This window comes from Nomia melanderi, chromosome 2 (assembly GCF_051020985.1).
Source record: "Nomia melanderi isolate GNS246 chromosome 2, iyNomMela1, whole genome shotgun sequence".
NCBI classification, from domain to species: Eukaryota; Metazoa; Arthropoda; class Insecta; order Hymenoptera; family Halictidae; genus Nomia; species Nomia melanderi.
The window spans coordinates 30,949,016-30,971,746 of record NC_135000.1 but is presented as its reverse complement, the minus strand read 5'-3'; the positions used below and the strand labels follow the sequence as shown (position 1 = coordinate 30,971,746).

The 22,731-nt window shown below is 45.4% G+C and overlaps 1 protein-coding gene across 3 annotated transcripts in view; it reads right to left on the bottom strand.

Moving 5' to 3' along the window:
- Nucleotides 1-20,226, bottom strand: part of Msp300 (Muscle-specific protein 300 kDa) — a 96,853-nt gene extending 76,627 nt beyond the window's left edge. For 2 of the 3 annotated variants that reach the window (XM_076364804.1, XM_076364805.1), the window contains exon 1: nt 19,015-20,192. In XM_076364804.1, the coding sequence (XP_076220919.1) occupies nt 19,015-19,690 (676 nt within the window). In that variant the 5' untranslated portion in view covers nt 19,691-20,192. Of the gene's footprint in view, nt 1-19,014 lie in introns of all 3 variants that reach the window. The other variant, XM_076364806.1, reaches the window with a different exon arrangement.
- Between the last annotated feature and the right edge of the window lie 2,505 nt (nt 20,227-22,731).

Here is a 22,731-nt window from a genome sequence, read left to right as displayed (position 1 = left end):
AGAATTCCTATGCAAGTATCAACCCTTTGCGAACGAGTGTCGACATTTCAGCGAGATGAAGTTTTCACATTTGCAACGCTAAATAACAAATGATTTAAGTACCCAAACAGCAAGAAATCAGCACGAAGTTTCCTGTTTTTATTATTTAACGCTGGAACTACCAGTCAAAATGACTGGTTTCGATTTTTTTGTTTAGCTATTATTGATATCTTCGAAACATCGAATATTCGAAATGATCTTGAAAATAAATAGTTCCACTTGAGTACTATAATGAATGTCTGAAGAAACTGAGAATAATCTATTGTTACAGTTTTTATAGGAATTGCATATTGATTGTATTAAATGGTAGTTCTAGTGTTAAGCAATCGTATAATTTAGCTTCTACTGAGGATTTTTCATATTTCAAAGAATTTTCGTCCGCGAAGGGTTAAACGCGTAGAAATGAAACTACCACGGTAGAGTCCATATCCCATTAACTTTTGTAATATCAAATTAAAGTGAAAGTTTAGATGACAGTGCTCTATACGCGGATCTCGGTGCAGCCGCAATCTGGTTTATCAATTCACGATGCGTTTAGGGCTGCATGATTGACGCGAGGCAACGAAGAAACGCGTAACGCGCCGTGAAATTGCGCGTTCCAGTCGACCGGGAGGGTATAATTTATTCGTTCGTCTCTGATCGCTAGGAGAACCGCGGCAAAAAGGTGAACGAGGCGTCTCGCCGATTCGCTCGGGAAGAAATCGGGCAAAAAGATGCCGCGTAAATTGAAGGTGTGAACGCGTTACCGCCTGTAACTGTCGTTTAACGGCTACTAAACGTTCTATATTTTAATGGTTTACCGGCGGCGTAACGGTGAACTTTTCAACGGGGTACGAGCGATACATCCGAGTGAAATACGCTCGCGTTCTATTGATACAGTCGATGCGCGCAGGAAAAAATGGCTGGCTCGCGTGCATCGTAAAATGGCTGTGCGCATTGGGATTTGGAAATAGAATGGAAATTCCCAGTCATTAGACGAATGGAATACGGGAAAATTTTATACGTTTACATAGCGGATCTCCCTGTAATTGCAATTCATTGCCGAGTTATAAATTTCACGGAGAAATTTATTTGGCGATGATTGAAATGGGGAATTAAGTTACATTTACCAAGAAAATTCTCCAATTTCTCAAACATAATCTTTTAATTGATATATATCTATCTCAATTCATTAACTCAGCAACGCGAAATTCGTCGTTCAACCTCCCTGAAATCACGAAAAACCGTTGAACTCGATTTAACGAGGATCTAATTTCCAATTACCGTCAAAGATTTTCAATTCCAAGGACTGACTTCCACGAATCGAGTCACCGACGCTTCGCTGGCTCGAAAGAAAACGCATCACGGGAAAATATAGGACGTTAAAAGCAACAATTGACGCAACCGGTGAGTCTCCGACAGAATTACTCAACGCACGTGAAGTAAGCCGCGCGTAATAGCCGTTCTCGCGCCGCTTCCACGCGCCGCGCGTCTTCTTCTCTTTCCCCGCTTTTTTCCCAGCCGATCGTCACTGACAATTTAAAATTATCCCGGCTTTCTCCCCCCGCCGCCCCTCTGCCCCGCCGTTTTCCCTCGGGAAGAGGTACACGCATGAGGCGGGCGCGCGTATAAATTCGTATTTTTAGCGCTTTCGTCTCTGGGCCGGCGCGGCGACGTCGAGAGCCGAACACCCCAACGAAAGGAAGGGGCGATCGGTTCAACTGGGACAAATCGAACAATTCTCGTAGAAAACGAGAACCAGTCGAAATAGAATATTTCTCTCACTCTTGCCTTCTGTAAATTTGCATCCTGAATTCACCCTTTTGCGAATCAACTGCTTCTACGTATACATTTCACGTAAAAAAGCATCGAATGTCAATTAATTGGTAGAAAATCGAAACTTTTATTATTAAGAGATGTGTACATGTTTATTTAAAGGTAATTACCAACTTGGTAAACGTAATTGACGTATGTACTGACGTATAAGAAGCGTAGTGAGGATTTCTAGGTCAGTTGAACGAAGATCAATATTATTTCGTTCGTCTGTCACACAGGTTTGGGTGGAAGACTATTTCCCTGTTATCGATGTGTCGCTTTTAAAGTTCACGTGCACTTGACAATGAACAGGAAGTTTCCGTTCGTCCTCGAGGAAATCGTGCGATAACGGGGAATTTTTCTGTTGCGAGTAGTCAGCGATGATAGCTGTCATCCGCGATACTGAGACTATTCGATGACATTGTGACACAATGTTCGACGTAACGTTAACTTTCTTTCCCCTAAAAAATGTCACGTCTCGCGTACAACGTTTTCCGCAGATAGTCTTTGGTTCTGTTTGTTACTCTCTTCGCTCGTCGCTCTCTTTTCCTTCCCCGAGGGAGAATCGATCGAGGATCCTCTCTCGTTTCCAGCAGTCAATCGCTGCGGGCTGTTGCCGTCCTCGGGGATTTCGCATAAATCGATCTTCTGGTAATCGGATTCTCCGCGCGGAGAGCTGGGAACAGTTTCTTTGCGCTGATTTTTTTCCGCGCCGCGCGTAGAACGCGTCTTGGCCGATGGGATAAAAGATTCTTGATTCTCTCTCATTTTTCTCCGCGCGATCCCGGCGGAGGGATACCTCGCAGATTTTTCATATTACACGGTTCAATGGTAGACGCGCTCGTTTCTTTGATGTTTCTTCGAGTAAAAAGAAATTTAACGAGATCCCTCTCGCCTCTTTGCCTCGCCCTGGTGTCTTTCAGCTTCGCTTCCTTCGAATGGAATGGAGCTGCGAGTGTTCCGAATATGTCGATGAAACGTGCTGGTAATTAGACTAATTTCTCGAGATATTCCGTTGAACGTCTTCCCTTTTTTATTCCTTCGCTCGCTCGCTTTCTAGACTTCTTCTACGGAAATCATGAGTGTCCATCTATTGAGCTTTCGATGGACTCTTAATTCAGTTTGCGAACTGCTGAATCACCTTGGTAATTCCTTCGCAGAGTGCGTTCTTTTTACATCTTGTTTACATTCAGAACAGAAAAACTCAAAAATGGATCAGTTGGATATTCTGTTAGACATCCTTCCTTTTTTTCCCTTTGCCCGTTCTCAAATGTTTCTATAGAAACCCTGAGAGTTCATCTGTTGAGCTTTCGATCGACTCTTAATTCAGTTCGCTCGATCAATTAGCTTCGTAATTTCTCCGAAAGGAATCCGTTGTCTTTTCTATATTTATGCCAGAAGAACTCAGCAGTGGAAAGATTTGTGACACCTGGTAAGCGTTAAATCGAAGCATTCCGCGGAACTGGGAAAGAAATTGTAGCCGTCGCGTCCCTGACTCGTCAAACGGTATCAAATTCGCTGATCACGGGACACGATACCCGTGACGATTCTACGATTTCCTTTGGTTCATCAGCCGTGGCGTTTCTGCGGGATTTTTCTGATCGGGGCCGCGTTACACTATATTTACGCGAGAGCACGGTGTTTTTAGCTTGATCACAGGCCGGAGACGCGACGTCTGCGCGGCGTTTCTTTCGTCCGCGGGACGAAGATCAAGAGGACCGTCGTCTTGTCCGTGAGAGCTTTACGATGGCAATTTTAGCTCTTCATCGTGAATTTCTCGGATGGTAATGGGGACCGGTCCAATTATCGTCGAGCGCGGTGTCACGTGGAACGAAAACATCGCACGAAATTAAAGAGAATTCTTTTTTGATTAGTTTATACTTTGTAATTGATTATAACGCAATCAATTTTATTCGTAGCGATTGATTTATACTATTGCTATCGTGAATCGATGTCGAATCCTTCTCCGATTAATTTGTACTTTAGAATTGATTATAATGCAATCAGTTATTTTTCTTCAATTAATTTATACTTTATAACTGATTATGATGCAATGAATTTATTCGTAGCGATTGATTTATACTATTGCTATCATGAATCGATGTGGAATCCTTCTCCAATTCATTTGTACTTTAGAATTGATTATAATGCTATCAATTATTTTTCTTCAATTAATTTATACTTTATAACTGATTATGATACAATGAATTTTATTCGCAACGATTGATTTATACCATTGCTATCACGAATCGATGTAGAATCTTTCTGAAATTCATTTATACTTTAGAACTGATTATAATAAAATTTCATTCGTAACGATTGATTAATACTATTGCTATCACGAATCGATGTAGAATCTTTCTTCAATTAATTCGAAGGCTACCGGTTTGATATTCCGATTCGATCGAGGGGGAAGCACTGTAGGCATTCAACGAAACGAATGGGATAAGTCGAACGATAAGGGAACGCAACCTTGACATTCGTCGCGCGATAAAGGAATTGATTTATTAAACGCGCGAACGAACACGCAACTCGCGAGCAGCAACGCACGCCGCATTAGCATAAGTCAACGTTTTAAAGAACCGCTCGTGCTGCTCCGGAGACGGATCGTCCAACCTTTGGGCGATGATCAAGCGACTGTCGCGTTAATATTTTCGTCCATCGAGTTGGACCGCAGGTGACATTCGATTAGACGAATTGGACTTTCAATTGCAAATGAAATTGGGTCAAAGATGCCTCGGATCGTATCATCATTTTCTAAATTCAAGTCGACCCAAAGCTGTTCAATCAATTTATTGGAATAAAAAAATAACGTAGCGTTCAGACGAGTCTACATTGATAAATTCGAATTTCAGATTATCACTGTGAATCTAAAGATTGTGTATCAACAACGGACAAATATTGTGTCGCTTCGATTAGAGAGAAGCAATAATCTCTGAACTTGTTCGATTCAAGATTAATCGTTAAAAATCGCAGAATTATTCGGTAAACGTTCGCGTCGATTTTAATTAACGCATTCACGAAAATCTGTATTCTGTCTACTCGTGCACCGTTCATTTCAAAGATCTAAACGAACGAACATCGATTTGTCTAAAAAGAAACTGTGACAAACTGTACAGTGAACGTCCATGAATTCACTGTTGACAACACAGAGTACATAGTTGCCAAAATGATCGGTTGTCCCTTGGAAATAAAACTGACGCGCGCGTCGCGCGGCTAATTGAACGCGCGGACAGATGCGTTCAGTTTTGTTTCGTCGAATGACATCACTGCTGATTAGAAAGGCCCACGCCAAGGTGAAGCGCACATTTAGCAGTTCTTAACCTCTGTTTTTAGCGATGATTGTGGTTCGAAATAGCCGGCCGTCCGTCGCAGCAACAAGTTTACACAACGCGATAATAACGTTCGCTGCAACGACTTTCCCGAAGGGCTCCGTTCGTAAGAACGTAAAGCCGAGCGCCAATTATCGAATGCAACTGCACGCCATTTACCATGCATGCGGCTGCGTTACTCGAACGATCAGCCGAGGGGCCAAGTTTTAAGGGTTGAAAACAGGAATTCCGACGCTGCTGGCATTCATTGACGGCTTCGAGTTGTTCGTGTGTCCTTAACACGTCGACCGCCACGAACGTTTCGAGCGTTCCGTGGGTTAACACTAAAACTACCGAGCACTTCGATTGACTTTTGAAAATTTCGCTGCAGAAACTCCAAGAGTGCATCTGTTCAGACTTCAACTGATTTACAATACAGTTTGCGCAGTGCGAAATGAATTTCTTTAATAATTTCTCAGAGAAACATTTGTTACCTTTCTAATGATTGCAAAAAGAAGACATCAGGCATGGGTCATTTGACCCCTCTGGTAGTTTTAATGCATACTCTTTCGTAACGATGGCGAATGCCATTAGAAATCATTATTAACCGCTTGCTGTATAATTTATTTCCCAATTATGATCGATGCGACTAGTTTATCGTGAATCGTTTATTTGGGAAAGAAGAAATTTCGATGATTCTTCTACGGTTTCTCGGAAGACGAACGATTGATGATGAGAAAGCAATATTTAATTTGTTTGAACAACATAAATAACAGGTTTATCAAATTCAGTTTAAAATTCTCTGGTTAATGTGTCATTGAATGTTTTGATTCGACATCGGTTTCCTTGTTGCAATCGCTGTCAAGCAATTTGGAAGGCCCTGTCATTGGCGACCACTGTCAATGTCATTCGAAGTGTGTATGTCATTATAAGTGTTTCAGTCGTTTAATAGAATCTATTTCTCTCTCAGCTTCAAACCGATAAAATAAAACGCGTGTGTCGTAGGTTTACGAAACACTCGCGAAAAGCAGATTTCCATCGGTATTCTATACGTCTCCTAAGGAAAGTTGCCAGAATTCGACTTCATTCCGCATTCCCAGAGAGAAAAAGTTCCCCAGTTCATTGCATTTCGAGGCAATTTGATTTTGAACTTCGTCCCGACACGCACGACAGTCGATAGGACTTGGCTAATGTGTCTGATTGCTATTCGCCCATTCTACTTACCCAGTGCGCGTCGCGTTCCCAACGAAATAGCCGTTCGAACTCGATTCTCTAACAAAAGGTTCCTTACAAAGAAATTCGGTAAAGGAATAATTGTAAATAATCGACGAAATTCAGCTTCTACCCTGAAAAACTCTGAAGATTGCAACTAACAAAAATATTTTCGAGTACGAAACGGGTATCGCTAAAGATCCAGAGATATTCCGAAAAATCTGTTGGATATTCGAAAAAAATGGAACGAAACCATCGATAGAGACATGAAAAATAAATGTTACGCTTCGGAAGAAGCAAACTATGGGAAACAAGCTGTCGAGAGTCGAAAAATACGAGTGCAACGAGGCTGAAACGAACGATCAATCGTTCGCCCTTAAATCCATCGTGGCCCGGCGTATCGCGGAATCGAAAGCACGTGACCGGCGGCGTCGTTCCGACTTTCAGCCGCAGATATTAATATCCCGTAGCATTTCGCCGGGCGCGAAGTTAAACGGAATCTGTCGATGGGGCCTAGGAATCGGGCCGCGGTCGTCACGATCACTCTCCATTAAAAACGACCGACCGTGTGTTTGCCGGCTTGATTGTTTGTTAATTACTTCCTAATGAGCATTCAGTGGGGGATGAGGTAAGATCGCATGCCCGGGCGCGAGCGATCGTTCCTTGTCAAGCAAATTGGAGAAATCGTGTGGCGTGCCGAGCCGGTAGTGATGGGAAATGATACTGTTCAAGTCGCGTCGATGCTTGGCGCTGTTACCGAAGTGTCGCGGGTAGTCATTATCGAAATTACATGTTTCGTACTCGAAATTTACCCTTTTGCAAATCAAATTCACTCTCTTGCGCTCTTAATTTACCCTTCTGCGAATCAAATTTATCATTTGGTAAACCAAGTGCTTCCACGTGTATATTTTATTTCAGAAAACCCTCAAATGTTAATTAGTTAGCCAGAAATCAAAGATTGCACTACAAAGAGGAGTATTACAGATTTATTTAAGAATTTTTCCGATAAATCATAATGAGATATAATTATATTACAAAAATCAACGAAAGCTCTCAACTTTATACGAAGCACACGAGTTTACGAGTGCACGACTGAAAAGGACCAATCGGAGGCGTATTCCTCGTACATTAAACTACGTCGAAGAGCGAAAAACGCGCAGCTTAGGCGAAATTTTTGAAATGAACTTTTGCCCGTCTAACACGGCGACATCGACACTACGCGCCGCTCCCTCTGATTACGCCCCCGGCGGAATGATCGTTTGTTTGTCCTCGGATCGGCCATAAATTCGCCTCGCACGTGAACCGATTGGGGTCGCGAGCACTCGGCTCGGCGGGAATTTTTCTCTCTATGCGGCAAGGCTGCGAGCGTCTCGGGACCTCGAGGCGAAAATCGGCTGCGAACCTTTTACCGTCGCGTCGCGGCGACGATTCTCGGAAAGAGAAATCGACTCGCGTATCGCTCCTATAAATAGCAACTATCGGCGCTTCTAAATATAGCACCCCGTGTGTATGTTTATTGTACTGGCAATTGACGGTGGCCCGGTGAAAATAGACGTTCGTAAATCTGCGGCTCGAGTCACCTGTTCCGGCCGCTTCCGGCATTGCGAAACGACGTTTCCCAGGTCGCAATCGGCGGAGTTACTTTTGTCATTGTCGCTGGAGTTCGATGCGTTCCGTCCAATTTCTTGGTAACACTCTGCTCGCTCGTGTCGAGAGACGCGGAGGGAAGGGTGAAGGTTTCGCTGATCTTTACGGCGCGAAGATGAAGCCGAGAGAGTCTTCAATGCTAAATCGGAATCCCGTTCCGATGGTGCAGCCTTGTGCCAGATTCGAGAAAAGTGCAGGATGATCTTGAAGCGAATCGACATTGACACTTTTCGAACGTGAACGAACCTTTGTTGTTTATTTTTGCCTGTTGGATAGTCGATGCAGACATCGGATCTTCCTTCTAAGAGATATTTGCGAGATCTGTATACATTCGTAGTGGAGATCACAGATGAATTTCATACAACGATCTACGTTTGATACGATAAATCAATTTCTACGCGCTTCCATGCATGTTTCACCTTTGGAAAATGCACTTTCTCGAGGAATGAATTTCAATGTTTACAGAAACGAGAAGGTGCGTTCAAGTATCTAGTCCTGCGAGAAAGTTGATGTTACTCCTGTCACGATGAATGTAATTTATTTAATTTATTCGAAGCACGAGGCTCGTTACCATTTTTCTCGGTACTCCTCTGACGTGAACGCGGTAAGAGCGGTATTTAAAATTCAGCAAGATTATTCGCGGTTTCCCTGTCTTCGTGAGTGAGCACAGTGTATCACATGCACGGTGGATAGACAATCACTTAATGCAGAGCACTCGGTCTGGGTTAGGTCTGGTAACCAGCACTCCATTCAATTTCCAAGACGTCGCTAGTGCCGGCCGACCGTAATTGCGGGCCGCCTCTGGAACGGGAACGCACCTGCACGCAACGCGCGCAAAAATGCCGAACCGGGCGTACCGCTCGCGCTCGCGTTCATTATCATCGATCTATTACAGCTTAATTACAACTTATTACAAGCCGCCACATGTCCGTCGTTTCGTTTCGAAAATTCTGCGTAACATAAACGTTAATGATCCGGGTAAACACCAACCTCTGTGCGCCGACGGATCAGAGACGGATAATTCCTTATGAAACTAACCATGAATTTAGAGCGCTTATTCAGTGGTTTGCTTACAAGATTAAATATCAAATTTATCATACTCGTCATCTGTTATTTGAATTTGAACTCGACGAGGATGATCCACGTAGTGATTAATCAGGAAATCGTATTATTCAACACTAGAACTACCGTACCAGTCAAAATGACTGGTTTTTTTGTTTAGCAATCATTGATATCTTCGAAGCATTGAATCTTCGAAGTGATTTTGGAAATAAATAGCTTCATTTGAGTACTATAATGAATGTCTGAAGAAATTGAAAATAATCTATTGCTACAATTTTTATGGGAATTGCGTATTAATCGTATGAAATGCTCGGTAGTTCTAGTATTAAAAATCGAGTGCCTTTTTCATTGCAACGGTGGTGGTAAAAGTGACATCGGTATCGAAGAAGCTTCCCGAAAGCCGATCTCCCGACTCTCTAGAGCTTCGAACGACACCCGTGTATCGCGAGTCGCTTCGAGTACAGTTATTAAACACCTGCTCGGCCTTCGTCGCGAAAAAGCGAAATCCGATTACCCGGAAGCGAAGCCTGTGCCGATACGCAGCGCGTCCGAGGAGGTCGGATCGAATTCGTCTTTCATTCGCGATTAATGCTGCGTAATTCGACCGGTGGCTCGCGAAACGATTATTCTTTGTTGTATTCCTTCCCCTCGATTTGTTCTTGATTCAACCTTGTCCGTGAACGACGAATACACTCGTGGCGAAGAAATGGTAATTTTCTGTATAACGAAGATAATGATACTGAATTTTCAAAGAAAACCTCGCGTTATTTTCTCACAGTTTAATTCTGGATTATACAATTTTGTAGCTGCGTATACTCGGTGTTCGACGAGTATAATGAAGGAACGGTCATTTTTGTATAATGACGAGTATACTCGTCGCGAAGAAATGGTAATTTTCTGTATAACGAAGATAATGATAGTGATTTTTCAAAGAAAACCTCGCGTTATTTTCTCACAGTTTAATTCTGGATTATACAATTTTGTAGCTGCGTATACTCGGTGTTCGACGAGTATAATCGTCGGCGGGTCGTTTCAACGGCACATTGTTGATGCACCGTTTAAAAAGGTGCGCCGCAGGTAAGAGGTTAATGGTTCTCGTTCGGCCGGTTTCCGGGATAAACGAGACTACGCGTCGATGTTAGCCGAGACAGAGCGAAGGGGACGGGTGTTCTTCGCCGCGGCGCGCAAAAGAGTGCAACAGAAGACGCAGATCAGTGTCAAGGAAAGGACGACTGGATCGTGTTATTAGTAACGATGGGCGACTGCTGATAATGCTCGAATTAACGTCTCCCCGCATGAGCTTACGATCTGTCACGTTTAAAAACCTGTGGGAGGATAAACAGACACAGCAGCTTTTTTCAGTTCACCTTCAATAAGATGGCAGCGTCATTGATTCAGTGCGAAAGACGATCGATGAGTGTTCGATTGGTAAATATTGTAGTAGTTAGCACTGATAACGAACGAACGCAAGTAATAATCTTGATGACTGGGATCATCGTGCAAATAGATATTCTTCTGGAGGAACTCGTACAAATTTCAAACAAACACTGACGCTTTAAAGATTCTATCGAATTCCAAAGGAAATAGAAATTTCATTAAATTCTACTCATCTCCCACAAACACGGGACCCCATAAAATCATTCGCTACCGTGAGATTTCCTAAATTTAAACAGCTCGTGATTGAAATCCAATTAAACTCCTGTTGTTAGTTCCACATCGAATCGAACGAGACATCTTTGAATACCATTACAGTCAGCCTTGAGGTAGCTGTCCTCCCATCGAGAACAGCTCGAGCAGAAGAAACAATGGGTCGGAACGGTCTTCCTAACGCCTTAACCTCTGCACTACTTTCGAATGTAAATTCCCCTGTTCGTATTCGCGCGTTAAGCGTTATGTTAATGAAACACGTCTGACTAAGAGTCGTTTAGCTGACGGAAAGCGGCGGAGGGAGCGGAAGAAAATGGTCCACGAGCGGGCGGAAAGCAAAAGGAGAGCCTCGGAGAAGAATCGTGGATCACCGGCGAGGCAGGGGGACCGCGAAAAATCGAAGCGATTAATCGTGGAACGAAAAAACGGCCGATGGGAGGTGAAGAGGCGAGGAAAGGCGGGGCGAAAAGGTTCCAGAGAAGGCGAGCACGGTTCGAGCGCAGCCTTGAACTGACGCCCAATAACGTCATCGTTTACTATTAGTACGAGTTACCACATTACGCTTGATACGCGGCACGCTCGATTGTGTGCGACAGTGTAACGTGTCGCTCGATACGAATAACAACTTTTCGTTCAATTCGCTCTGTAGGTGAACAGCTTTTTTTACGTTCACGTCATCGTGCTCGCGTTATTTGCGTCCCCCGAGTCATTCCCGGATTCATCTCGACGCTGTTAACATTGTCATTCGCACATCGAAGCTCTTTGCACGTTTTACTGCCAATCAAATATGTATTCTCCGCGGTGTTGTCGATCTCCAGACGTACGCTTGAGTTTACTGCTGGATGCCACGATGGTTTTATTCGCTTTCTGACCTTGTACCCTTAATCCTTCCACCATGCTGGAGGGAGCTTCGTTTATAACGTTGTAAACTGTAGGGAACACTTTTACGATTTCTGAATTCTGACCGTAACCGTTACGTGTCCGCCATGTTGGTTCCCAGCGGCTCTTACGAGTAACATCGTTCGATTTCAAGGCGATTGCAACTCTACTTGGCGCCATGTAAGGTTGAGCCGCCAGTAATTGACCTGTTATCAGTGGTTAATCGTCTTTCAGAGAAACGTGAAGCATGAGGTTCTCGAGTGCAGTAATCTTTCGATACGCGATGGATATACTGCAGTATCTACCGAATCTACCTGAACGAGCATCGAATGTTGAAAAATGTCTATAAAATTCGGATAATGTAACTGTTTCGGAGAAGTTCGCTTCAGTAAATAATCTAAGAAGTTCAAACAGCATTTTCACGCACAGAGTTTCTCTATTTAACAAACGAGCAAGCGTTTGCTGTGCTCAGAACATCTTTCTTAACTGCTGAACTATCGCCGCTTCCAACGTAATTAATCAATGATATTCAAGAATCGACGAAAAAGCTACGTGTTGTATGGAAAATTTGCTCGCACGGTTGCAAGCCGTTTCTCAACTAGCCGAATGTAAATCTCGTTGCGTCTGCGTCGAACGGACGGGCGAAACGGCGCGCGAATTAATTCGCGTCGCGTTCCCAGAGATCGTTTATCGGCGCTGGTCAAGATTAGCGCTGATGTAATACTTTTTTTAGAACGCGCCGCCGGCCGAACGACACCTGTACATTTCAACGGAACATTGTAAAGCATCGTTCGCCGCGAGGCCGCGCGCGGAATTAACGAAATTCGAAGTCAGCTCTCGCGCGCCGGCCACCGGTGACGCAACGATTTAATAACCGGCGTCCACCGGTGACCTTGACCTCACTCCCGCCTCCAGTCTGTCTTTAACGCAGTCGTTGTTCGTCTTATCTGTCCGAGGATTTCGTTTCGTTCCACGTCCCTAATTAAACCGAACTGCGTTCTGTTATTTTCGTTCGACGGATACTCGTCGTTAGCGACCTTTTACAGACTATTCTCACGCAATAAAATACACAGTCGTGGCAATAGTGATCTAACAATAGCCGATAAATCCAGTATTTTCTATTGTAAGTTCAAATGAGATTTACTTGGAACCTTAACGCTTTACGAACGAACATTGACATTTCGAAGGAACGAAATCTTCGTATTTGGAAGGCTAAATTGTAGAGAGAGGATTTAATTACTCGAGCAGCAAGAGATCAGCGTGTAGTTTTCTTTCTTTATATTAAGTAATTGATATATAATTCAGCTACGTTTGCCGAAGGTTTGAACATTCAATTGCATCGTACCGTGATAGGTCAGTAGTTCAAATTTGAATTTCAAATCGAAACAAGAGCAAGATTCTATCGCAATCTTTATCAGTGTCCTAGAGAAATCGAAAAACACGGAATCACTTTGTCAAATAAACAAATGGAACCTCTGCGATGCTTAACCGAGAAAATTAATCGATCGTTTGTAGGTACATTCAACATTCAGCGAAATAGAAGAAACGAACGATCGAGTCCCAAACGTGCGGCAAAATGGCGGCCACAATTTCGTCCGTTCAAGCCGAATTCCGTTTCCTCGTTTTTCTAACGGGTCTGACGCGCAACGTAATATCTTCCGTTGATTATCAACGTGTGAAATCATAGAATCTGAGAACGGACGAGCTCGCAGGTCCGATATGAAGAATTATAAAACGCTTTTGCGGTCGGCGTATCGAGTGACCAGCGACGTGGGGCACAGACGTCCCGTTCGTACGTCGCTGCTCGTTATCCAGAGGCTAACAGGCTTCATTTTATTTATTCGCGGGGAATAGATGAACGGTTCGTTGCCCCGGTTCCCCGTCATTGAGTAATCATTTGCGTACGCGCGGCGGCGCGGCCGCGCGCTTCTGCGGGAACGGGAACTTGTGCCAAAATTGAAATCGGTGGCTCGTCAAATTCGGCGCAACTTTGCTGCGATCCCGGGCGAACTTTTAATTCGCGGCAAAGCTCAGCTTTCATGACTGCCTCGCTCGACTCCTTTCCCTTGTTACCGATCGCGAAGTTGCTTCAACTTTTCGGACGGCTCTCGTTTGACCCTGTTCCCGTTTCCGTCGCATCTGTCGACCGTTATAAACATATTAAACCGTTCTCCGCTGACTTTCTTTTCGTTTAACGCGGTCCCCGAGTTAATGGCTTTCGAGATTCTTAATCGTCTCATTGGTGGAACCGTATTTATTTGCAATATGCACGGTACACGTAGCGATGCTTGATTCTTGCTGTTCGAACTTCTTAAATTACGTAACGTCGCGAAGTCTTTTGAAACAGTTACATCGAGATTATATTAACACCTATATTTGAAACGACATAAATTCACCATACATATTAGTTAGCAGTCGATTACTTCTAGTAGAACTAAAAGCACCGAAGGTTAGAAAATTCAGACTAGCAAAGGGAAGCGAATGAAATAGTGCAAATATCAGGTGCAAGAATCATGTTTCCATAGGCGAATGATCGATAAATAACGTTATTCAACTAAAATCCACATTGCGCGCTACACTTTCAAATCCTCCGCAGTTCTCTCGAGTTTCAAGTTGCAATATCCAAAAGAATCGATCCCAACCGATATCTCCTGCCGAGAAGGGAAACTCTAATTGAAACAGGAACTGTTACAACGGTCATCTCGTTCGAATCATCGAGATTGGATTACGGTGTCCCGATGATCGATACGGAAGGCAGACGAGCGGCGAAGAGGCGGACGTTTCTCCCGGTCCCGTAACTGAATTGCTACCATTTGAATTTCAATTTGATTGCGGCAATTGTGACGGTCGCGGTGTCGACGGCGGCCATGTCGTGCCGCGACGAGCCTAATGACTAAGCTGAGGAACACGTAAGACGATCTTCAGCGTGTATGACGCCAATTTCAGCGAAGCAACGACCCGCCGGGTATTCGTGGCGAAATCCTAACTTTTCGACCAATGAAACTCGCCGGGTTGGCCAACACGAGGACGAACTTTTCTTATATGATTCACTCGCGACGCTAATGCGCGTCTAGTTGCAATACGCAGGCTTCTCGCTGTTGTTTCTGGGCTGGGTGTGGCACACCGTTTGCGACCGAGAATTGATTTCCATCGGCGCTGCAGCGTTTCCATGTTAATCCGACTGGATTTATGATCGACACGATCGATCCTTCGCGGCGTTATCTCGTAGAACGAGTTACTTGTGCTCCGATTCAAGCTAATTCAATATCGCAACGTCTCCTGGTCACAGTTATTTTCGCAGCGATACTCGTATCGGCGTTTCAACTATGTTTCCCTTGTCTCGCAGGCGAACAACAGTAATTCGCGTCTTCGTACTATTCGGAATTATTCTGTGCAGCGTTTCAGTCAAGCAATCCGATTGAATTGTATGTCTTAAGAGATTGGTCGTCGCTCCGATTCGAGTGTATTTTTATGACATTAAGGAAACAGTGGATTAGTCCTCAAATTAGAGGGAGATATCCGCTGATGTATTATTTCGAACGAGAAGTATTCGAAGAAACAATGTCGACAGAGCAGCTACCTAAAAATATCACTGGCAATCGGCCTATCAAATCTCTTATGAACGATATAATTAACGCGAGTACGATTATGACACGAAATGTGGGTTAGAACAATTTCAAAGTTCCTCGAACTCCTACGGAAGGTTGCCGAAGTAAAAAGAAATGTTTATTTCGGTGCACAGTCCCAGATATCTCGTCCGCTATCGCTGCAGCCATTCGGCGCAGTTTTATTGCTCCGTTACAGTTCAAAAGATAAAGTTCTTTGACGGTTCCGACAGATGTAACCGGTCAAATAAAGAAACGACGGGACGAATTTCAGGAACGAGCTAATAAAAAGGTAAACGCGCGACTGGGACCGTAACACGCGATACCTAATCCAATGTATCGAAACTGCTCGTCAACGTGTGCACGACCGATTAAACTGTCGATACATTAAACAGCTTCATCGGCCTCGGCATGGAAGTCGTTCGTTTAATTTCCCAAGAAACCTGATCCCCCGATTATATCGAATAACCGCGTGCCTGGCTCGATCCGGCAAGTGCGACAATTCGAAAGAGATGATATCGATTGAAATAAAAGACAAAAAATCTGCTGTGCGCGACACCGGCGGCCATGGAACACCGAAGGCCGCATTCCCGATCGAGGTTTCCGGTTTGTCCCACGTGAAGCACGGTCGAGCGTGGGCAACACGATTATCGAACGTGAACCGCAAATTAACGTAATCAATCAAAGCGCAAGACAGACCACGTGGCACGGCGCCGTTGCTCGTTTCGCCGACTTCATCCCCTTGCAATTGCCGAGGGGCAGCCGGTGGATATATTCATCCCTTAATACCAGTGCCACGTCACCCACGTGTGAGTGACATGTTTGTAGGTCGTGAATTAAACATTGATACCTGTCCATCACGAACGGTTATCACGAACAATAATATCTAACGAATCGCTTTTCGAACCTGTCGCATAATGGTGCACGACGACTTGTACGAACGTAACCTCTTGCGCTGGAATTTCATTTAGAGATTTGATTTGGTATTGATATTATATTAGTGTCATCGTCGAAGAGTCATTCGATCGAATATATCAGCTTCCACGAAATTAGGTTGAAATAGATTGTAGTTGTTTCCGTTGTTTCCCCGTGGATCATGGTTATCGTAATTGGTATGATATTTTCAAGTAATTCGCTGTTAATCCTCTAAATGATTAGCAGTGAAACAACTCGTACACGATGGCTGATAAAAAACGATAAAGCGAGGGGTCAAGCTTTATTCGTGAGAGATTGGGCGGTCCTTGACATTTTTTGGTTTTTTAATCTCTCGTCTTTTTACGTTTCAATAAACGGTACGCGCAAGAATCAACGAGGTTACGTCGCTCGTTCCTTATCTAATCCGGTGGGGATTTCTGCTGATCACGTCGCGAGAAGAGAAAAATAACCGCCGAGTTCGTTACGATATTTTCGAGCGACGCGATAGCCGCGACCGAGAAAAGTCGCACGTGAGAATTGCTAATACGGTGCTTAACGGAGGCGAATAACTATCGATCGCGAAAAAAACTGGCAGGTTCTACGGCCGCGTCGCCTGGCCTGAACCCTACGGAGAAAAACGGCACGGTGGAGTCAGAAAGATGGCAGCGTGATTCGAAATCGTGTGAAACAACGGACGAAAGTGGACGGAAACGTGGTCGCTGGAAAGTGGGATAATTGGGCCGAATTAAACGCGTTGTGATGTCTGGACGCTCACGGTTCCCCCTGGCGAATTATCTTGTTCATCGGACTAACTGACCGTGTTTTCGAAACTGGTGCAAGTTCAGTTCCCTGAAACGCTGGACTACGAGTCCGTTTCAACGATGCATTTATGTAAATTCGTATTTCAATTCACAGATGAAAGTACAATGGAAAAAAGCGTGATTATTTGAAGATCATTTTCAAAAATTGTACTTTCCAGAGTGGACAATGTATAATGACATTATACTTTCGAATAGACAAAGCAAGCTACACTCGTTTAAACAAGCAAATTGAAGAAATTGCTTAGTTTCGATTGCAAAATACATTTAGTCGAAGCGTTCATCATCGAAAAATGAAGCTACCCCGTGCGATCGAGAGCAAACGCGTTACCGAACGCGACGAGCGATAAGTTTCGATGTTCGAAACAGAACGATCGCTCGAAAGGCCGGCTCTAGAGATCGGAAATGTAAATAATGAACGCCGGTCCCGCGATCGATGTTTTTAATGGTGGTTCACGGTCACCGTTGGTCGCCGTTGAAAAGAGCAGGAACGTGTCGGGCTCGTCCTTTCAGACGGATGAGTAATGAATTGCCTCCGTGTGTCGCGGCACGAATCTAGGTCACCGCGTAATTTTATTTTAATTTCCACGGTGAACGATCGATGATCGCTGTCTGATGCCGATGAAGGATGTTATGCATCGCGTTCTTCGGCCACGGGGGCCGATCGAGCGGGCCCAGTCGAGCATGCGAGGAATCGTTGCATCTTGATCCGTCTGTAATTGAAAACGAACCCTTCGGCTACGCCAGAATTTTCCGTTAACGCGTATCTCGAAGGAAGCGTATTGAAACCGTGAAAACAATGAATTGAATTGAATTAAAGTCATCTGAGATAATTACATTTATAGAATATCTGACTAACGAGCAATTGTTGAATTAGAATTCACTTATGTCAAATCTATACGAGCTTTGCTGTAATTGTCAATAATATACCGAAACGAAATTTTTCAAGCGCCTTTGGGCGTCAACTATAGTCAAAGGACTAAGTATGGCCGAAAAGCGTAGACTAACGGAATGAATTTCACGAGTCCGATAAATCGATGAGTTTATATAATTGAATCATATAATACTATATACGAATTTCTTGAAAATTTGAATCCATTAGAAGATTAGATCGTTCCTCTTCGTGAAAACCATGGAAACGTTTTCTACGATCCTCCATCGCTTAATCCAGTCTAGCCTAGAAGCTTCTGGACCGCAATGTGAATCGATACAGCATTTCTGCGATATCTATATACATATATTGTACTCCTATCTTGGTATAGTTTCAAGTATTGATGCGGTTTTTAGATACCGCGGAAAGAACGCTCGGTAGAATTCCAGATAGGAGGACAATGCGAAAACGCAACTAATGACACATTAACCGCGATGAGTATTCATACTTGGCGCAACCGAGGAACGCACAGTTACGTAAATTTGATAATAGTCGGTGTAAATTTAAATAGCGTGCATCAGTTGCGATGACATTAATGAATGTCTCGCCGGTCTCTGCGTGTCACCTTCCACAATGACATCCTCCTATCATTAATTCATCTTAACATCGACATTCATCCTATACCCTTTCATTCTTCAAATCCTCTTTCCCCTGAAGGCAGTTCACTCTCCTATTACAATGAACAATCAAGTTCAAGTACATCCTGACGAATGCTCGAACTCTTTCCATCTTAATATTCTTCGAGCGCAAACAGAAAATAGACAAAATCGCTCTGCAGTCCCGACGAACGTCCCACCCCGAAACCTACAAAGTGTCATTTCTCGAAGTAAGATCCTCGAGATCTCTCTCTCGTCAAACGCGAGAGAAAAACGGAATAAACAAATTCGCTGCTTACCACGTCTAACGAACCTAAAAATCATTTCCCACCGCGAGTCCTCGAGTTCAAACACACCCTAAGGTTCAGTGCCAATTTCCACCCCTCCCGTAAAGCGACCGCTCCAGAGAGAGAGAGGGGGGGGGGGAAGAGGGAGGCAGAGAGAGAGAGAAAGAGAGGAGGGTGGGGAGGCAGACAGAGAAAAAGAGTAAAAGAGAAAAAGAGAAAAAGGAGAGAAAGAGGACTGATCCATCCAAGCGAACCCACGCAGAAGAAATACCTTTAAACGCGGCGATGTGTGCATCGTACTCGCTCTTGCTGCGCACGTATTCGATCCTCGAGGCGTTATGGAAGCCGTAGCTCCGATACTCGGCACGCCACTCGGCCGACGTTCGATCGTCCGGTCCGAGATGCTGCTGGGGGCTGCTGCCCCTCCTCTGCGACAGGCTCTCCTCCGACGGGAACCTCGTGAACGAAGTGACCGAACTGGATTTGCTCCCGTGGCTAGCCACTCCGTGGCTGTGGCTCTGATAAGCGGAGTCCTCGAGGGCGTGTTCATCGCTAGGTGTCCTGCTAGCCTCGGTCAATCCTCTATGCTGATGGGAGGCACCGGTGCCGGCGATCTCCCTGACGCTCTTCTTGACGGTGATCTTCTCGAACTTGACCACCTTCGCCCCGTTCAGCTCGCCCTCCTCGACCAGCCTCTCGAAGCTCTCCTCGAAGGACGAGTCGCCGGTTCGGGCAGAGGTCTTAGGGTTGGTCGGCGACCTGAACTGGCCGTGCCGCCTCCCATCGATCTCCTGGTACAGGTCCTCCGGGCTGCCGGACCGTCCGCTGGACCAGACCTGCTCGAAGAAGCTGATCTTGTCCTGGAAGCTGCCACCACGTGGCATCCGCGGACTGGCAGGGCTCGCCCGGTTACCGGCGGAGCTTCCGGTCTTCGGCGGAGTCGACATCACTGGCACCCCCGCGACCTCCTGCCCACGGTCAGACGGTGTCTCTCTAGCCTCCGCGGCTTCTGCCGAAATTCATGCCGGCGCACGCACCGCTCCCGGACGTTTCCGGCCCCGACTCGTTTCACGGCCGAGCTGCTGCGCTCGTGGACACCTGTTCTCCGCACACCACACCCTACGCGCACCACCACCACCGCCGTCGCCGCCGCCGCCACCATGCACATCGGCTGCGCGCTGACTCGCCGGTGCGCTTCCAACTGCACGTTTTCCCAAAGGGCTCGAACGAACGGCTGGGAGAACTCGGTTCACGCTGATGGCACGGCCTCGTCGATCCTCTCTAGGCGACTCTAGCCGCGGACAGTGTCCAGTGTACTAATCGAGCGACGTCAACGCATATCGTCCGTCCGCGAGTGTGTGCGATACACGTCTACCGCTCACGGAATGCACTCCGGCCGCGCACCACGGCCGCCGGTTCGATATTGGTGCCTCTCTTCCCGACCTCTCGCCGGGTCCCCACCTCGTTCCCCGCCATGCGGTACCCCCCGTGCCCCGCCCGTACCCCCCGGCGGTCGAGCGTTCTCCTTATCCGCGATCCGCATTGCACGACGAGGACTACGACGCCGGAGGAGGACCAAGGGAACCCGTCGACGACGAGCACGACCGCCGTGACGAGGCGAAACCCGTGCGCCACCCGAGACGCTTTACATGCCGCCCGTCGTCTAGCCACCGGCTTCTCTGCCCGTCCGTCGCTCCCTCCCCGCCGCCCACTCTCTATCGTTTCGCTCTCTCCCTCTCGCTCTGCTCTCCGGCCAATCCAACCTTCCTGATGGGAACACACCGGCCCCGATCGATGCCTTTATCCTGCGTCCTTCTCCTCCGACCGGTTAAATGTCACTTCGCCCGCGAACCGTTTGAAAACGCGACCGCCTACGACTGTCTCCGGCTTCGAGATACGTCGGTTCGATCACTGCGGATGCTGGAGGAGATTCCGGATTTCAGGGTTGAATGGCTTCCTTCGGGAATCCACTGTTTTCGGCTGGGATCGATGCTGGTTGATGAATCTCGAGGTTTTCGAGTCTGCTGGGTTCGCCGAGGAATGGGGAGTTTAGGGGTGAGACTGCTGGAGGTTGATGAACTTGCAGATTTACGAGTTGGACGGGTTTGCCGAGGAATCGAGAGTTTTCAGGTGGCACTGGTGCTGGTTGATGAATGTGGAAGTTTCGGAGCTGGTTGAGTTTCGCGAGGAATAGAGAGTTTCGGGGTGAGACTGCTGGAGGTTGATGACCCGGGAAAAATTGCCGATAATGGGTTTTCGGAGTGGTAATCGTGGGTTTCGAGGGAACTTGAATTTAAAATTTATGAGTTTGAAGAGTGGAGACGCCACTTTGGCTCGCAGGAACAAATTTTCTTCATAAAAGGTGTTCTACTTTTCGAGAGGGCTCCTCTCCTTATAAATACTCGAGCATTCGAGATTGACATTGAAAAACCACTGTTCGTTTAATGATGACATTGTTACTGGAAAAAGAGTATTGAATTGGTTACGTACCGCGAGCTGTTCAGTCTTTCTAAGGTTAAACAAGTAGGCGTATACGAGAGCTGTAACCCGGTTCAGCGAATTGCAATTGTGTTGTAAGTGTGGGAAACACTGTGAACTTGTATCATGGCAACTACAACGTTGATAAAATCAGTTTCGAGCTCAAGGCTAAATGAGCAGCGGTACCTCTAATGTTTGAGTGCTCCGGTATTTGCGAAGGTTCAATGGTCCATAAAATATTACGTTCGACCGCAATTTCTTTGTCTTCGGCTTGTCAGCAGCATAACGAGAGGCGAATATTCTCTATAATTGAATATAGACCAAATACCATTTAATTGCGTCCGTACGGGTCGCGTGTGTTGAAAGAATAATAATTTCAAAATCACTTTGCAGCTTCGCTACTTTTTCACCGAACAATCTACTCGCCAAGTATATCGATCTCCCGACAATTCTTATATCTCTCGAATTCCGATATCAATTGATACTTTATTGTCTCGCAATTACTGGTAATACCGCGTCGGAGCCGAGTTACCGGGGACATTTCATTTTCAGAGCGTTCAACGAAGGCCAATCGTTTCCTATAGGATCTCGGGAGAACGGAGAGAGTTTTCTACGGGAAAATCGAACGGGTCTCCCACGCGGACTTAATCATCCCAAGGACGTTGTTTGTGCGCAGATGAAATCTTGGAGAACGAGAAACACAAAACATGGCTGCGCAAATATTTGGAGACGCGCTGTCGTAACTAACCTAACGTAACTCGATTGTGCGCTACGATTCAGGAAGCAAAATTCTGTCAAGATAGACTCTTCGATAAAAAATGTCATCGCACCGCGAATAATTAAAGAAATTAGTAGTTCTACATTCGCAGTATGCATAAATAGGGAAAATAATGTAAAAGGGAAATCTCAAAACTCTAAAGAAGAAGTTTCATTATGGTTTTAATTTCTCAAAGTCGTTAACAATGGAAGATTTCGAACAAGTTTCGAGTTTTGAGATCTCCATTTTGCATTATTTTCTGTACTGGCGCGCAGCGTGGGTGTAGAAGCACGTATTTTATGTTTTCCATAGGGCAACTGTCCAAAGTTGAAGAAGAAACTAGTTTGAAACAGTTCAGAGACACACAATGTTTACAAGATAAAAATAGTCGGCTCTGATATCGTTTGTAGAACGGTGCGAGGATTAGTCGGTACATTATCAGCAACACCATTCCGCGAAACGTCGACGCGTATCGATATGTAATCGTTGCGTAATGCAAATTTCAATCTGATAGCAGCAAGTAGTAAATAAACCAGCGGAACCGTTCGGGCGGACTGTTCCATGATTGCCTCGCGACTCAATTATCTTCCCGGCGAGGTTGTGTTCGCGTGATTCACTTTAAATTTCGAGCCACCGTCGCGTCTCTATGTTTTCCAGCAATCGAAGATGAGGCACGCCTACTCATTCCCGTTTCAGTATCTTCGGTCGCCGATAAACAATATATCCGTGCTCCAATTGTTACTAATATCTTCT